The sequence below is a fragment of the Bufo gargarizans genome, chromosome 3, assembly GCF_014858855.1.
Source record: "Bufo gargarizans isolate SCDJY-AF-19 chromosome 3, ASM1485885v1, whole genome shotgun sequence".
Taxonomy (NCBI): Eukaryota; Metazoa; Chordata; class Amphibia; order Anura; family Bufonidae; genus Bufo; species Bufo gargarizans.
Window position 1 is genome coordinate 165043758 of NC_058082.1, and position 17015 is coordinate 165060772.

Consider the following 17015-nt stretch of genomic DNA (forward strand, 5'->3'; position numbering starts at 1 on the left):
CAATGTAAGTCAATGGGGACAGATCCGCTTGAAGATGACACCATATGGCTCAATCTTCAAGCGGATCCGTCCCCCATTGACTTTCAATGTAAAGTCTGAACGGATCCGCTCAAGCTACTTTCAGACTTCGAAATTTTTTCTAAGTTATAATGCAGACGGATCCGTTCTGAACGGAGCCACCATCTGCATTAATATGAGCGGATCCGTTCAGAACGGATCCGATCGAACGCAGGTGTGAAAGTAGCCTAAGACGGAACAGTACAAGCACGTTTCACCCTGGCCACAGGCACAATGCAGGAGTGACGTCAAACATCTGCTTGTATCAAAAAGTCAAGCAAAATGACGCTGGTTCCACGCAGACTCTACAAAGCCACCATTATTGAAGAAGCTATCACAATATTTAATATTCATATATTTAAATACGCCAAGACATTTACATCTAAACGGCATCTACATAGCGTTCAACGCAAGCCACATTCTTGTCTTCACTCCATATTTCTCCATAACGTTCTGCCGCTTATAAGGAGAACCCTTTATCTACAGTCCACACTCATAAAAGTCTCTTTCACGTTGTCCGGCGTAAATTTTAATAACTCGCAATTCATTACCAAAGACAATTTCTGCCATTGTACTACTCGAGGTCCAGAACTGAAAACAAGGGGCATATTCTGTGGGGAAAATGGGCTCATTCCAAGTTCATTTATTACATCTCAATGGGAACCTCAATCTTTCAAGCAGGCGTGGGGGGGAGACGTGAGAGTATCACAGCATTAAGCTTCACACGGGCAAGAATGCAAAATATGTATTAAACGTGCAAAGTCAACGTAATATTTGCAGCAAAAGCCGAATTGTTGCAGAACATTGAGGAGCGGACCATGTGAAGCATCATATATAGACGGAGCAAACCCTTCCAGTCCAGAAGGTAACATTACATCAGCTGAAAAGAAGAAGAACTACAATTCATCTTAAATTTGCTAGAAACAATGGGGAAGTGCTGTGCAGATCTATTTCTGTTCAGGGTGGTTCTATCAGTACCGCTTCACAGGGAGGATCACTTTAAAACATTTAGGCTACCTGAACGTACTACCTGCAGAAAAAACGCAGCGTAATGCTGCACAAGCTAAGTGAATGAGATCAGACAAATCTCGCGTACATTTTGCGCACCTAAGGGCCCATTCACATGACCGTATTTTTCTGTCCGCCTCCGTTCCACAATTTTGCGGACCCATTCATTTCAATTGGGCCAAAAAAGACGCGGACAGCACGCAAAAAAGATAGAACATGTCCTATATGGCCTCGGCCTGTATTCGTGTTTTGCGGATCTGCAATTTTCGGTCTGCAAAAACGGATATGGTCGCGTTAATGGGCCCTTACACTGCAGCTGAGCGACCTTACCGCCAGGCTAATTCTGGGACTAAGGTAATCCAATCTATGTTATTGAAGAATGGAAGCCATACCTGAAGTGGCCAAAGATTTGTTCCTAAAGGAGTTAGATTAAAATAATTTCACTAAAACTACGCGATTTGGACCCGGCTGGAACCTTCTTCAGGTATAAGGCCACAATCATTGGCATTCCTTTGCAATAAATCCTTGATTACAGAACCGGTAGAGGTCCATTCTATCTACAGAACTCACTGGGGTGGTTTCGCAGTTTTTTGGTAAAGTCGACACTGCTCTGTCTGACGCAATTATTTTTTTTAGCTAATGTTGGACCTGGATCCAGCAGGAAGTAGAAGTATACGACCTTTCTTTATATTTCTAATTTGTTTTGAATCCAGTTATGGTTTTAGCTCAAAAAACTGCATCAATTCTATGTGCGAAACCACCCACTAGAATTTATTAAATTAGGGGTGGGGCTGGGTTAATTTTCGCATGCTACTACTACTTCTGTTTCAGTGTGTCAGCGTGGGTTGCTTTACTCTAACCGGTGTTGTATGACAAGTCAGGCAATGTTCTGGTCTGCCTTCCGTCGTAGATCCCTTCAAATAGAGAGGGCAAACAAAGTCCCAAATGCAGGCCTTTTTTATCCGGTAAAAAGCAGCACCTCAAATAGAAACCAAACCCTGTTATAGTGAAAAGGGTGTGTTCACCTCCGTTCAGTTCAGTTATATTCCAAATCCCAAACTTCCTGTATTTTCGTTGTTCTACTCCTCTTATGGAGCAGAATGATGGAAATTTCTAGCGCGCTGGTGTGAACCTAGGCTTAAAAAGGGTCCTCAAAGCTTCTGCAAACAGCACCTCTTGGTCTGGCTGATCTGTCTACGTATCCAGAGTCAGACTTTCAGAGACAAATGCTCACTCAATGTAAACAGGTGGTGTCATGAGGAGACATTCCCTTTAAGGAGCACAATTTTGAGAGTTGACAGAATAGTTGTCACTTCTTGCGAGATGTGAACGAGACACTGCGTCTCCAGCCTGCGCAGAATAAACTTTTTTACGCAATTAAATGAGCATAAAAGACTTTGCGAGTCTGGTAAATACAATGCTGGGGGCGTGGAGTGGGGGGGGGGGGGGGGAGTTTACTACTTCATTTTATAACCTGTTGCACTGAGGTCCCCAGTCAAGAGCTATTCAACTTGTCATGTGGTTGGCTCCAAAGATGCACATGACTCCTAGAGTGGACTCTTGTGAGCATGGCGACAGCGGATAGTACCTATATAAAAGGTTAATGTCTATGGGGAAATGCTTAGTGCTGAGCTGGAGGAAGAAAGTAACGTCATCAAATCCAACCCCAAAGCTTCTGTTCCTTATTGCTAAACCTTAAAGACAGCAAGTGATGTAAGGGATGACCACAAAAGGTCTAATTTCTACATAAACGCTTATAAAGATATAACGTAAAGGCCTCAAGCCCACAGGAACTTCCAGAATTACTATAGGCCATGAGAAGGCGTTGACAAGGACTTCTCCAGACATGTAAACAAGCCTTCAGGCCGTATCACCAGTGTTTGCTGCAGGTGCTTAGATACTGCAAAACCAGTTTAGGCCATCAAAACCAGGCTGACGTGTCAGCAGAGGTCCTGAGAACGAAGCATGTCATGGAGGGATCTGGCTTCACCATCAATGTACGACAGGTTCATTGAACTACGAAGACGGAATGGAAGCCGAGATGAAGCTTCATCGTTAAGAATGTACATTACATCTAGTGAATGAGGAACTCAAACTTCTACAAATGAGGATACAATACTACTATTTGCTAGACCATAAAACAAAAAATGAACCATATGGAGAATAGAGAACTTGTAATTGTATTGTATCGTATGGTTCCTGCTTGTGACACACAAAGTAAATAAACTAGTCCTGGCTATAAAACTCCACCGGGCATATGGCTACCAGCTTTCAAGGGCCCGTGTCCCTGCTCCTGTCTACCAAAAGCTCAATCATCTTATTGTCCCCAACTCCATGAGCCATCTGCTCTCCAAAGGATAGTGGCTAATACAGCTTAAACAAAGTAATCATTAAATGTGGGCAATTTAGAGAGACAGGGTGTGACTACCGTGCCACTACTTGCTGGGAAGACCGGAAAAACAAATGGATTATTAAAAAGATCAAGGGGAAAAAAAAAAGCCACAGACAGCAGCGTGTCAGGGTAATGTCACTGAGAAAAGTGCAATTACGGTAAATTAGATCAAGTTAATAGACAGCGACTGGGGAGCAAACATATCATTAGCCGATTAGCCGCAACGTAAAGTGGACTAGCACCAAATGTGTCGCTGGTACAGAACGCCCAGGCTGCCGTCACTCAAATGTAATTAAACTGAGAAAATGTGACCTCTGCCACCATGACACTTGTAAAGCCCAAACGACCCTTCAATACGGAGAGGACGTGGCATTACCCATTAACTCCCTAAACATAACAGAGTAAGGCTACATGCACACGCGGTCCGCAAAAAGCAGATTCGTGTTCCTGTTTTTTTTACATCCACATCCGTTCAGTTTGTCCACAAATTTTGTAGGTCGTTTTTGTGTGAACACACAAAAAAAAAAAAATGCGGGTGACATACGGATGGCTTCCGCTGGTCATCCGCATTTTTGCGGACCCATTGACTTCAATGGGTCTGCAAAACGTTTATTGCGGACAATAGGACATGCAATACTTTTTTTGCGGACAGGAAACCTGGACAGCAGACGCGGAAAAGAAATTGTTGACTACGCCGCAATTTTAAAGACTCCATAGAAATGCATGGGTAACCATCCGATCAGCCCAAAAAAAAAAAGGGACAGACGCAGAGAAAAATAACTGTCGTGTGCATGTAGCCTAAAACATACGCTTCTCAAGTTATGGCAGCTCAAGGGAAAGCCATTTCTGCACGTGGCAAAGCCTTGGCACCTGTTCCACAATTAGGCAACGTAATGTAACATGTCTCTGGGTAGATCTAGCTACATGCAGATGTTACGTACAGAAGCAAGTTTTACAGAAGTTCTCAAGATCAATGACGTATGGCCAGACAAGTGACATTTCATCACGATGGGTAAGGTACGCTCACTTCTCCATTCAGCTGTCTGAGCGCCAGATGACTAAGCTTTCAATAAACCAGGCTTATGGTCCTACAGAACTACATATATGTATGTCTGATATGAACTACCACTTAAAGGGAACCTGTCACCGGGATTTGATGTATAGAGCTGAGGACATGGGTTGCTAGATAGCCGCTAGCACATCCGCAATACCCAGTCCCCATAGCTCTGTGTGCTTTTGTGTAAAAAAACGATTTGATACATATGTAAATTAACCTGAGATGGGTCTTGTGCGTGAGATGAGTCCAGCGGGAAGGAGCCCAGCACCGCCCCGCGTCTTCCGAATCTCCTCCTGGCTCCCTGACGTCAGAAAGCCAGAGCGCCATAATCTCGTGACACGAGAGCTAGCGCATGAGCAGTGTCCCTTCTCTGTGCTGGCATCAGCCTCAAGGAAGGAACTGCACATGCACTTGCTCGCGCATCGTGAGATTACGGCGTTCTGGCTTACTGACGTCGGGGAGCAAGGAGGAGATTCGTAAGACGCGGGGCGGTGCTGGGCTCATCTCACGTACAGGACACTTCTCAGGGTAATTTGCTTTTGGATCAAATAGTTTAGTTTTTTTACACAATAAAAGCACACAGAGCTATAGGGACTGGGTATTGCAGATGTGCTAGCGGCCATCTAGCAACCCATGTCCCCAGCTCTATACACAAAATCCCGGTGACAGGTTCCCTTTAAAACTTTAGAGACCTTGAGGATCTGGAACTTAGCCACTGACACAATCATAAGGAACAGCGAACCTCGAAAGGGTTGCCAGAGACAAGGGGACAGATTCCTTTCTGTTGCATCTCTTATTTCTTGAGGACATTGTGATAAATGAAGTTTCTTGCTTGACCGGCCACAAAACGGCTCAGCGGGAATGGCCTGTGACCTGATGCCGATCTGTCAGTAACAGGTTGGATCTCACCAGGGACACAACGCACAATTAATAAGTCACCACATGTATGCACTTGCTGTTTACTTATCAAGCTCAAGGATCCTTGGGAGAACAAGCTCCTGACTAACCCATAACCTTACCAGAACAATATTTTAAGGTGAGGTCTATAAATGAATATAGAAGGATGTCACTATGTCAACTGACAAGGTCCTCCTTAACCAAGAGTGATCTTCATGATTTTACAAATATCATTGCAATACAGTCAAGGGCAGAACGTAAAGCAGATGGGATTCCATCTTATCTCTTAAGGTGGCTATATACATTTATCTAAAGTTTATCAAAATTGATGATTTTAACCAAAACGATCAGTCAGCGGCTGAAATTTAACAAATGATTATTTCAGAAGCTGATGGCAGAGCATTATCATCTGAAGAGAAGTAGGCCATGCTTGAAATTTTTGGCCAATAGTTGGACCTTTAGTTTGTGATATCTTTCTTTGAAAGAAAATTCCCAGAAAGATCCTTCATTGAATGTGTATGGCCAGTTTAAACAACTGCAACACCCAATACGGACTAAAGTGTATATGGCCGTGTCTGTGAAATGATCGCTCACTAGATGTGTTTGCTCAACTGCTGTTCAACTATCGACCTACTTCTACCTAATGTGTATGGTCACCTCTACAAAATGTGGCTTCTTCCTACAAGATCAGATAAAAATACATATATTAAAAAGGAGTTTTATAAGAGCACACATTGGTCCAGATTTACTAATCCTAAAGATGGCAGAAGCTAAGAGACTGTCTAGGCCAGGGATGGCCAATCTGCGGCGCTCCAGCTCAAGTAAAACTACAACTCCCACCATGCCCTGCTGTAGGCAGCTATCAGACTGCTGGGAGTTGTAGTTTTGCAACAGCTGGAGAGCCTCAGGTTGGCCATCCCTGGTCTAGGTTTTCACCAGATTAATCACAGGGTCTCATGCTGGATTTTACAGGGAGCTATGCGAATACAAAGTGGACAAAGATATACCTATGTACGTAAAGACAGGCAAGATAGTGGTTTACCGTTTTAGATTCTGCCACATTTGCACTACTTTTTCCAGGAAAATGACAGACACCAGGAAGGAACCCTGATGGACACCAAGTCACACATATCTATGGAGTGTATGAAAACAAGGACTCCTCTTCTGCAGTCCCCGAGACCAATTTTAATGCGTTTACTTACACAACTCTATTTCTCCGAGGATCGCTCTAACTTCTACCAATGACTGCACCAGTCCACTAGGAAAGATGCATGCTGTTTTCTGAGGCAGATGGTGGAAGATATTACTTTTCACTCCATTTCTATGCGACTACTGATACTAAGCAAAAAAAAAAGTGCAGAATTCCTTGCCCCAGCTGCTTGAGAACTGTATACAGAGACGTGACACGTGAAGGTTACAATGTGCTATAGGCTTTCCAGCTTGGCTACACAGATGGAACAAATACAGGAAAAGGGAGTCCTGTTAGACATACATTACAATTCGGAGCAGCTGACCCTTTCGCCCACTCCCAGCCCTGTATTGTCTCCAGCTATGCAGCAGGACACACTTGGAATTAATCGCCATTTTGAACATATTGTAAGTGAAATTAGAAAAGGAGGCGGCAGGTCACTTGTGGGCTATGATATACACAGCTCAGCGACATATGCCGACTAATAACCCCCCCTCCCATAATCATTCATCCTTATTGCACATATAACTGCAGGACGGTTTACACAACTCTGGCAGATGCTTATCTTTGCCGTCGCGATTTGATTTGGCTGACTTCAAGTCATGCAAATTAGTACATAATTAGGCCTTCGTTTGCTAATAAAATGAGCCCTAAAGAAGCCTGCTGTACGCAAAGTGAAACTCGATTTTCCAGTTTCGTGTTAAGTAAATAGCCAAACGTTTGCATAACTGACGGCTTTTTATCTGGGTGCCAAAGGCTGGATCCAGCTTGAAGTAATTCTATTCCCTCAGATCAGCCTGCTATTTCATTACAGTCTATGATAAGGCACTTACACAGCTGAGCTCCAAACAGTCAGATCCGCACCAGACTCGCCAGCACCAGCTGTGCACAATTACCGCCGCCATACCTTTGGGGTAGGCCTCTTTCGGACGAGCATGTTGTCCAGTGCAGAAAACACGCTCTGTGTGGGGACGTGATTTCCCCTTCTGGACGCTGCTCATTTCACAGGATATTATAATGATTTACAATGCTGCGTCTCTCTGCGGGACCTTGCTTCTACAGAATTTGGCCTCATGCACGCGAACGTCGTTTTGGTCGGCATTCGAATTGCATTTTTTTGTGGCTCAGATGTAGACCCGTTCACTCCAATGGGGGGTCGCAAAAGATGCGGAGCATCCATTCCTCCGTTCCGTGCCCCGCAAAAAATTAAAATAGAACATGTCCTATTCTTGTCCGTTTTGCAGACAAGAATAGGCATTTCTATTATGGGCACCCTCCCTGTTCCGCAAATTGAGGAACGCACACTGGCAGTATCCAATCTTTAGCAGACTGCAAAACACAGCACGGTCCTGTGCACGAGGCCTTCGGCTGCATTCACACGACCGTGGTGTCATCTGTAGGACCGCTCAACACAGCCGCCAGCCATGTCAACTCCGCATCGCGGTGCGGACACATTGCCTTCAATCTGCAGGATGCACCAAAAGATAGACACGTCCTATCTTCTGCGACATCTTGAGAAGCGCAGACCCATTAAAGGAAACAGGTCTGCACAGTAATGCAGAGTCCATGGTCGTGTGAATGTGGCCTTATACTGACATAATGCTGTCAGTATAATTCTGCAGAGACACACAGCATTATAAATCATTACAATGCTCTGCCATCCTATGAAATTAAGAGGGTGTGTGTTTTCCTCACTAATATGCTGGTCTGAAGAGGGTCTATGTGCACATCTGCAGCATAATCTCATTAACACAGTGCAGAGATTTTCTGCGCAGAAATTGGTCCGCAGTGGGAATTCTGGGGGAAAAGCCACATTAAAATCGAAAATTAACACATGCAGATTTTCATGAGAATTTGGTGCAAAAACCAGACAAAAATTGTCAAACTACACTACCATGCGCATATACCCACTGCATACAACATATATGCTAAGGGCTAGTCACAGACTGGACCGCAAACAGCAGGTCTGCAATACATGGGCACAGCGACCTTCTGTTCGTCTGAATGAGCCCTTACCGATACTGCTGCATCAACATTGTAGAAATTACCAAGTTGACATTTAATTTGGCTCCTACTGTGTGACATGCCGCACACTACTTTAAAGGGGTTTACCAAATTTTTGATATCAGTGACCTAACCGGAGGATAGGCCGTCAGTATCAGATTGGCTGGGGGTCCAAGTTCCAACTGCTGACACCCCCACCGATCAGCTGTTTGAAGAGGAAAAAGCACTCTGGTTAATGCTGCAGCCTCTTCCTAGGCCAGTGATGTCATGTCCATCGTTCACATGACCAAGGCGCAGCTCAGCCCCATTCAAGTGAAAGGGTTGAGCTGCAATACCAAGCACAGCCACTATCCCATGGATGGCACTGTGCTTAGTACCTCTGACACACGGAGCAGATTCTCCACACTAAATACACTGGTGTGAAATCCCACACGTAACATATGCAGTACATTTCGATGGGAAAAAGGATTTAAAAGCATAGCGTATATATGAGTGCCATGTCTTTACAAAGGAACCCTATGTTGACGGGTGTCACTATATGGCATCTGTCAGAGGCATCCGTTTAACCTATACGTCATATGTACAGCATAAACGTGGTGGCACGGGGGCTTTACAAACATGGCATATGACCCCGTAGTAATTACATGAACACTGCTCCCCACCCGTATGACAAACTCTTCGTTACAGATTTGTGCTGGAATTGCTTTTCTTCTCTTGTTGTTGCAGATGCTTGGCCCGAGGAGCGGAGCAGTGGACCTCATCCAATGTGATCCAGAGTTTATCCTGTCATGAAGTCCTTGGGTTGTAGCCCTGGTGTGACCAGCTGTGGTACTCTCAGCTTTACTACATTTTTCCTCTATTAAATGTTACAAGGCCAAACACTCCCCAAATCCCACAGCCAGCACTCAGACCTCACCCAGCATACCACCTTCATGCAAGGGTGGTCAATTAAATCAGAGGTCAGATGAGGCAAATCATAGGAAGCAAGCAAAACGCTGAGGGTTGGCCATACACATGAGGTAAGTCTCATCCAGCTGACCTCCATCTCTCCCAATCATCCCCTCCCCCCCCCAATATACAAGCACATTTGGCTCTGTCAAGCATTTATGCGTTGTGAATGGGGTGAAAGCCGCCGGCCGATGGCTTATTCACCTAAGAAAACAGAAGAATCGGCTATTCGAAATCCAACTGCTCTACGGGAGGTCGGCTGTTAAAAAAAAAAATCACAGGTTTGGGCGACTTATCTAAAGTGTGTGGCCTGCAACAACTGGATAACTTCATTCATTCAATTGTAACAAGTGCTTGAAAGTGTCGCACAGGATGAGAAAAACATGGCCGATTTCTTCTAAACATGGTGCCCCATCTGTCCACAGGTTGTCTGTGGTATTGCAGCTTAGCTCCGTTCACTTTAAAGGAACAGAGCTGCAATAGTAAACGTGTATAGAGCAGAGATACCAAAAGGAACAGAGCTGTGAGACCATGACCTATAGACATTGGTGGGGCTCTTAGACCCCACCATCAACTGAGGAAAGAAACCAGCTTATCTAAGCATTGTGCCCCTTCACCCCCATCAACTATTCCCACCTCTCCTTGGAAAGCTGGGTTAGATGTCTACAAGCTGAAGGAACAGACATTCACCAGCTTGCGAAGATGTTAATTCGAGGAGGACAATCCCAGAAGCCAGAACACAGCAGGCACATTTACTAAAGTGCTTGCGCCTGTTTTTAGTCAAAAATTATTTTAGACTGTCTTATTTTTTTCATTCAAATTTACTAAAAAACAAAAAAATGTGCACTTTGAGGCTTTTGGGCCTCGTTCGCCTATTATGATTTTTTAGACTAATTCAGACATTTTCTAAACTTTTTCCAACCCATTTATGTAGGTGTGCTTGAAGATGTCGCAAAATCAGTCTAATTTCTTCTACTCCACTCCCAGGCTGGCGTACTTTTCTTTGTCTGTTTCGAGTGGTGAAGTGTGACACTTTTGCATTAAAAAAGTCAGTTTCCGAGAGCCATGTGACTTTCCTCCTCAAAGATGCAATTTTTTTCCGGCACAAATAAATTAGACCAGTCTAAGTGAATATGAACCTGTCGTACTTAAAAACAACCACCAGAGGTCAGACTAAATCACAATACTCCTAGTCTAATTCATGAAGTGCTGTGCGACTTAATTGCTTGGCAAAAGAAAGACAGACAAATTAAATTCGTCTGTTTAATTTTAGGCCTAAAAACAGACAAGCTTGATAAATGTGTCCTAGCAATTTGGAAGTGGGAGAACTTGCTCTGGAGCGCACTACTGGCTCCTGAGGTCCACGGCACTAAACTGACGTGAGAAGACGACAGGCAGCAATTTCAAGGGCCATCTCCAGCTTAGGGCTCATGCACACGAATGTATTTTCTTTCCGTGTCGGTTCCATTTTTTTGCGGACAGTATGCGGAACCATTCATTTCAGTGGGTCCGCAAAAAAAACCAAAAAAAAAAAACTGAAGTTACTCAGTGTGCATTCCGTTTCCGTATTTCCGTTCTGCAAAAAAATAGAACATGTCCTATTATTGGCCGCATTAGGGTCCATTCACATGTCCGCAAAATGGGTCTGCATCCGTTCCGTAATTTTGCAGAACAGGTGCAGACCCATGCATTTTCAACGGGGCCGGAATGTGCTGGATCTGCACTTGCGGATACGCAAAAAAATAGAACATGTCTTATGCTTGTCCGCAATTGCGAACAAGAAAAGGCATTTTCTATGAGAGTGCCAGCGATGAGCGGTCCGCAAAATGCAGAAGGCACATTGCCGGTGTCCGTGTTTTGCAAATCTGCAAAACGCATACAGACGTGTGAATAGACCCTTACGGACAAGGATGGTACTGTTCAATTAGGGGCCAGCTGTTCCGTTCTGCAAAATACAGAATGCTCACGGACGTCATCCGTGTTTTTTGCGGACCGCAAAATACATACGGTCGTGTGCATGAGGCCTTAGGGTGAATTCACACTTCAGTTTGGTCAGTTATTTACAGGAGTGAAGCCTACACAGATCAGGCACAATGGAAAGATCTGCAGCCATTCTGTGTTTTTGACCCGCACCTGGTTTTGGCGCACACTGAAGTGTGGCTTAGACAAGCTAGCGCTAGACTGACCACTGACACCATCCAGGCACCTGGTCAGGCCAGGCGAGTATCCTTCACTCCGTCATACAACATAGGACTTCATTTATTTCTACGGGGCTGAAGAAGGTGCAGGATGCACACGACCAGTACCTGCATTTGTGTGAATGTAGCCTAAACGTAAAGTTGTGTGACCTGTAAAATACAACACAAAGCACGTGCGCAAGCATGGACAATACCCTGCACGTGGACATGACTTCAAAGCAGTGACTACTTAGTCTTCAAGCTTCAGGAGTCTCATGGCCAATTTATCCAGCATTTAGCAAATAAATCCTTCAAATGCTTGGTGAAATCCTTCTGCCGTCTTCTAGGAGTCACCCACAAGAAAGGAACAGTCAAATCAATTAGATGCGCACCTGCTATTAATAAAGTGTGTCGGCAGCCTGGGGGCGCCCGAAATAAAGTGGACTGGAGATTGTAGCCAGACACTGTGGGCCAACTCCACCTGCACATACAGACAGCGTAGATACTCAGTCTCCCATCAATGGGGCTGCATTCGGAAATAGCTGTGGTCAGCTATAAGAAGTCATGAGGAACCGGCTAGCATCAGACAGCGGATGTGCAACCACCTCAGACACCTCCACGTATTACTGGAGACGCAGGATACAGACGTGTAAAGTGGTAATAACTGCTTCATGTATGAGTACTAAAACGCCAACATAAACCACTGAAACCCCACGTATCAGATCCAGAAGAGTGCAAAGCTATAAGTCACCGCTCACAGAATTAGTAATGCACAACAGCAAATACATGAGACGACTGATGGTTATAGCTGTATGGTGAGGGGCAGATTATCAGACCAGCTACCCACACTCAGCGCAGGAAGGTGTACAAAGACGAGGCGCTAATAACTGCAGCACAAAAAGGTACTGTTATTACGGTCCATCACAGCGTATACGCCACGCGGGTCCATCACAGCGTATACGCCACGCGGGTCCATCACAGCGTATACGCCACGCGGGTCCATCACAGCGTATACGCCACGCGGGTCCATCACAGTTATTACAGGACATCACAGCGTCCTCAGCAGTAGGACACAGGACAGGTACTGTTAAATCACATCCATGTACAGTCCTCACAGGACAGGTACTGTTATATCACATCAATGTACAGTCCTCAGCAGTAGGACAGGTACTGTTATATCACAGCCATGTACAGTCCTCACAGGACAGGTACTGTTATATCACAGCCATGTACAGTCCTCACAGGACAGGTACTGTTATATCACAGCCATGTACAGTCCTCACAGGACAGGTACTGTTATATCACAGCCATGTACAGTCCTCACAGGACAGGTACTGTTATATCACAGCCATGTACAGTCCTCACAGGACAGGTACTGTTATATCACAGCCATGTACAGTCCTCACAGGACAGGTACTGTTATATCACAGCCATGTACAGTCCTCACAGGACAGGTACTGTTATATCACAGCCATGTACAGTCCTCACAGGACAGGTACTGTTATATCACAGCCATGTACAGTCCTCACAGGACAGGTACTGTTATATCACAGCCATGTACAGTCCTCACAGGACAGGTACTGTTATATCACAGCCATGTACAGTCCTCACAGGACAGGTACTGTTATATCACAGCCATGTACAGTCCTCACAGGACAGGTACTGTTATATCACAGCCATGTACAGTCCTCACAGGACAGGTACTGTTATATCACAGCCATGTACAGTCCTCACAGGACAGGTACTGTTATATCACAGCCATGTACAGTCCTCACAGGACAGGTACTGTTATATCACAGCCATGTACAGTCCTCACAGGACAGGTACTGTTATATCACAGCCATGTACAGTCCTCACAGGACAGGTACTGTTATATCACAGCCATGTACAGTCCTCACAGGACAGGTACTGTTATATCACAGCCATGTACAGTCCTCACAGGACAGGTACTGTTATATCACAGCCATGTACAGTCCTCACAGGACAGGTACTGTTATATCACAGCCATGTACAGTCCTCACAGGACAGGTACTGTTATATCACAGCCATGTACAGTCCTCACAGGACAGGTACTGTTATATCACAGCCATGTACAGTCCTCACAGGACAGGTACTGTTATATCACATCCATGTACAGTCCTCAGCAGTAGGACACAGGACAGGTACTATTATATCACATCCATGTACAGTCAGCAGTAGGACACAGGACAGGTACTATTATATCACATCCATGTACAGTCCTCAGCAGTAGGACACAGGGCACTTACCACCGCCGCAGGTAGAGGCACAAGTCACAGCAGACAATGGAGCCTATAAAACAATAGGTCCCTGCACGGGCCAAAATAAAGCCATGCAGAAGATGCCATGACAACGGGAGGACACGCTCCTAACATGACGGGAGCACTGCGGGGGTCAGCCCCGGGCAAGCACTCAGAGCACACTCCCCGCTGACCTCCCAGAGCCGCAGCTCTATTCACACTGTGCAGAAAATGCCATGACAATTGCCACAGGTTCTTACCTTCTTAGCCCTGGGAAGGGTCCCGCCGGAGACCACCAGAGCCTTGTACATGTCATCGCTCCTATAGCTGCTCAGCGCCATGTAGGGCTCAGCCTTGTCCCTCTCCCGGTATATGGCCTGGTCTGGCGGGGAGGTGTAGTCCTCCTTGTGATGCGGCTTCTTCAGGCGTCTCAAAGTCATCTCGGTCCCTGCAGCCGCACCGAGCCGTCCTGCAGCCAGCAGCTCACGCTGTATCTGTCAGGGGCGGGGCTCTAGGGATATAACTGATCTCGGGGGCGGGGCCGTCATTTAAGGACACGCCCCTCCCTGCTAGAGAAGCACGTGCCTGCCTGCCACATCCAGCAGCCTGCCTCCTCCTGTGTGGGATCAAACAAGCGTAATTAGTGTGTGCTCCGGTCTGCTCTGTGGTCCCAGTACCGTCAGATCAGCATCAGGGGTCCACATGCCTCATGGACGATCACATACACCAAAAGGCCACCCCCTTCACATCTCACAGTGATCTTGCTGTAAATATGCAGAGAAAAACCAGTGGGATGTGAATAAATCCTTAGACAAGCGAGATCCAACTCCTCCATGCGCTGGCCGGACACAAATCCATGTAGAAATATATAGTAATTTCACACGAGTGAGTTTTCCGCAGGGGTGCAATGCGTGAAGTGAACTTGTAGCTCCCGCACTGAATCCTGACCTATTTATTTGAATAGGGCTGTGTACATGAGCCGGTTTTTCACGCATCACTTCTGCGTTGCGTGAGAATCGCAGCATATTCTATATTCTGCGTTTTTCACGTAGCAGTGGCCCCATAGAAGTGAATGGGGCTTCAGTGAAAAACACATTGCATTCCGGATACAATCTAGATGCAGTGCATTTTTCAATGATGGTTGCTAGGAGATGTTATTTGTAAACCTTCAGGTTTTTTTTTTTTCACGTGCGTGAAAAACGCATCGAAGCTGATTGCACGCACACGGAAAAAACTGAAATGTTGAAAGCAATCATAGTAACAGTTTATAAGGCTGAAAAAAGACAACTGTCCATCCAGTTCAGCCTGTTGTCCGGCAAGTTGATCCAGAGGAAGGCAAAAACAAATTGCAGACAAAACTGACTGAATGCGAAGTGGTGCGAGTTTCACTGAACGCACCCTGACACAATCCGTATCGTTCGAGGGAAAAAGGCCTTAGGGCTCATGCACACGGCTGTTGTTTTTGTCCGTCTCAGATCCACATTTTCTGCTGGTCGGATGCGGACCCATGGAGGCAAATGACACCACTCAGCCTCAAAAACCTTATGCAACTAAATAAAATAAAACACTAACAACTTAAGGCCCCTTGCAGACGAGCGTGTCCGGATTAGGTCCGGATGCGTCCTGGTGCATTGCGGCAAACCCGCGCGAGTAGGTACGCAATTGCATTCAGTTTTGACTGCGATTGCGCTCCGTTGTTCAGTTTTTATCGTGCGGGTGCAATGCGTTTTGCATGCGCGTGATAAAAAACTGAATGTGGTACCCAGAGCCGAACTTCTTCACAGAAGTTTGGGTTCAAGGTTGTGTAGATTGTATTATTTCCCCTTATAACATGGTTATAATGGAAAATAATAGCATTCTGAATACAGAATGCATAGTACTATAGGGCTGGAGGGGTTAAAATTTTTTTAATAAATAAATAATTTAACTCACCTTAATCCACTTGTTTGCGCAGCCGGCATCTCTTCTGTGAGGAATAGGTCCTTTGATGACATCACTATGCTTATCACATGGTACATCACATGGTACATCACATGATCCACCACCATGGTGATGGATCATGTGACGGACCATGTGATGAATGTAGTGACGTCATCAAAGGTCCTATTCCTCTCAAAAGAAGACAGAAGAGATGCCGGCTGCGCGAACAAGTGGATTAAGGTGAGTTAAATTATTTTTATTTTATTTTTTAACCCCTCCAGCCCTATTGTACTATGCATTCTGTATTCAGAATGCTATTATTTTCCCTTATAACCATGTTATAAGGGAAAATAATAATGATCGGGTCCCCATCCTGATCGTCACCTAGCAACCGTGCATGAAAATCGCACCGCATCCGCACTTGCTTGCGGATGTTTGCGATTTTCACCAACCCCATTCTTTTCTATGGGGCCTGCGTTACGTTAACGCACAAAGAGGAGCATGCTGCGATTTTCACGCAACGCATAAGTGATACGTAAAAATCACCGCTCATGTGCACAGCCCCATAGAAATGAATGGGTCCGGATTCACCTCACGCATTGCACCCGCGCGGAAATCTCGCCCGTGTGAAAGGGGCCTAATGGAATAGAAAGGGCCGCAGTGCTTTATTAAGGGTAACCATAAATAAATACCATCAAATGATTTAAATAAATAAATTAAATAATTAAAACCATATCAATATAGACCAATATTAAACCATCCATATATAGACCAAGATCCACTCAGCATTAGCTGGGTGATACAGCCCCTCTAATAAAGCAAAGCGGCAAATAACTTAAAAATAAGGGAGGGCGGGCGCTGTTCAAATCTTCGTCGACTGCCCTGAAGTAGCGCCGAACCTGGGAATATAAAAGGGGGAAATTTCCCGCCGCGGGGGCGAGAACAAATCACAGCACTGGAAATCTCCCCCAGCAACGGGCAGCAACCAATCAGGAGCACAGCTTGACTTGCCATACAACTTTATCTGAAGAAACAAGAACCAGGTCCAACCGGATTAAACTGCATCTTCACCTTGACTGAGGTAATGTTACCTGAAAAATAAAGCGGG

General features: G+C 45.3%; 2 protein-coding genes across 2 annotated transcripts in view; one reads left to right on the forward strand and one right to left on the reverse strand.

Annotated features, from left to right (window-relative positions):
- TAMALIN (trafficking regulator and scaffold protein tamalin) overlaps positions 1 to 14474 on the reverse strand; it is a 28269-nt gene extending 13795 nt beyond the window's left edge. The window contains exon 1 of the mRNA XM_044284040.1: positions 14248 to 14474. Within this exon, the coding sequence (XP_044139975.1) occupies positions 14248 to 14427 (180 nt within the window). The 5' untranslated portion in view covers positions 14428 to 14474. The remainder of the gene's footprint in view (positions 1 to 14247) is intronic.
- LOC122930558 lies at positions 11582 to 14228 on the forward strand. The gene is made up of 2 exons (XM_044284041.1): positions 11582 to 12851; positions 12897 to 14228. Exon 2 carries the CDS (start codon positions 12957 to 12959, stop codon positions 13926 to 13928), a length of 972 nt encoding a protein of 323 aa, XP_044139976.1. The 5' UTR covers positions 11582 to 12851; positions 12897 to 12956; the 3' UTR covers positions 13929 to 14228.
- Positions 14475 to 17015: the final 2541 nt, after the last annotated feature.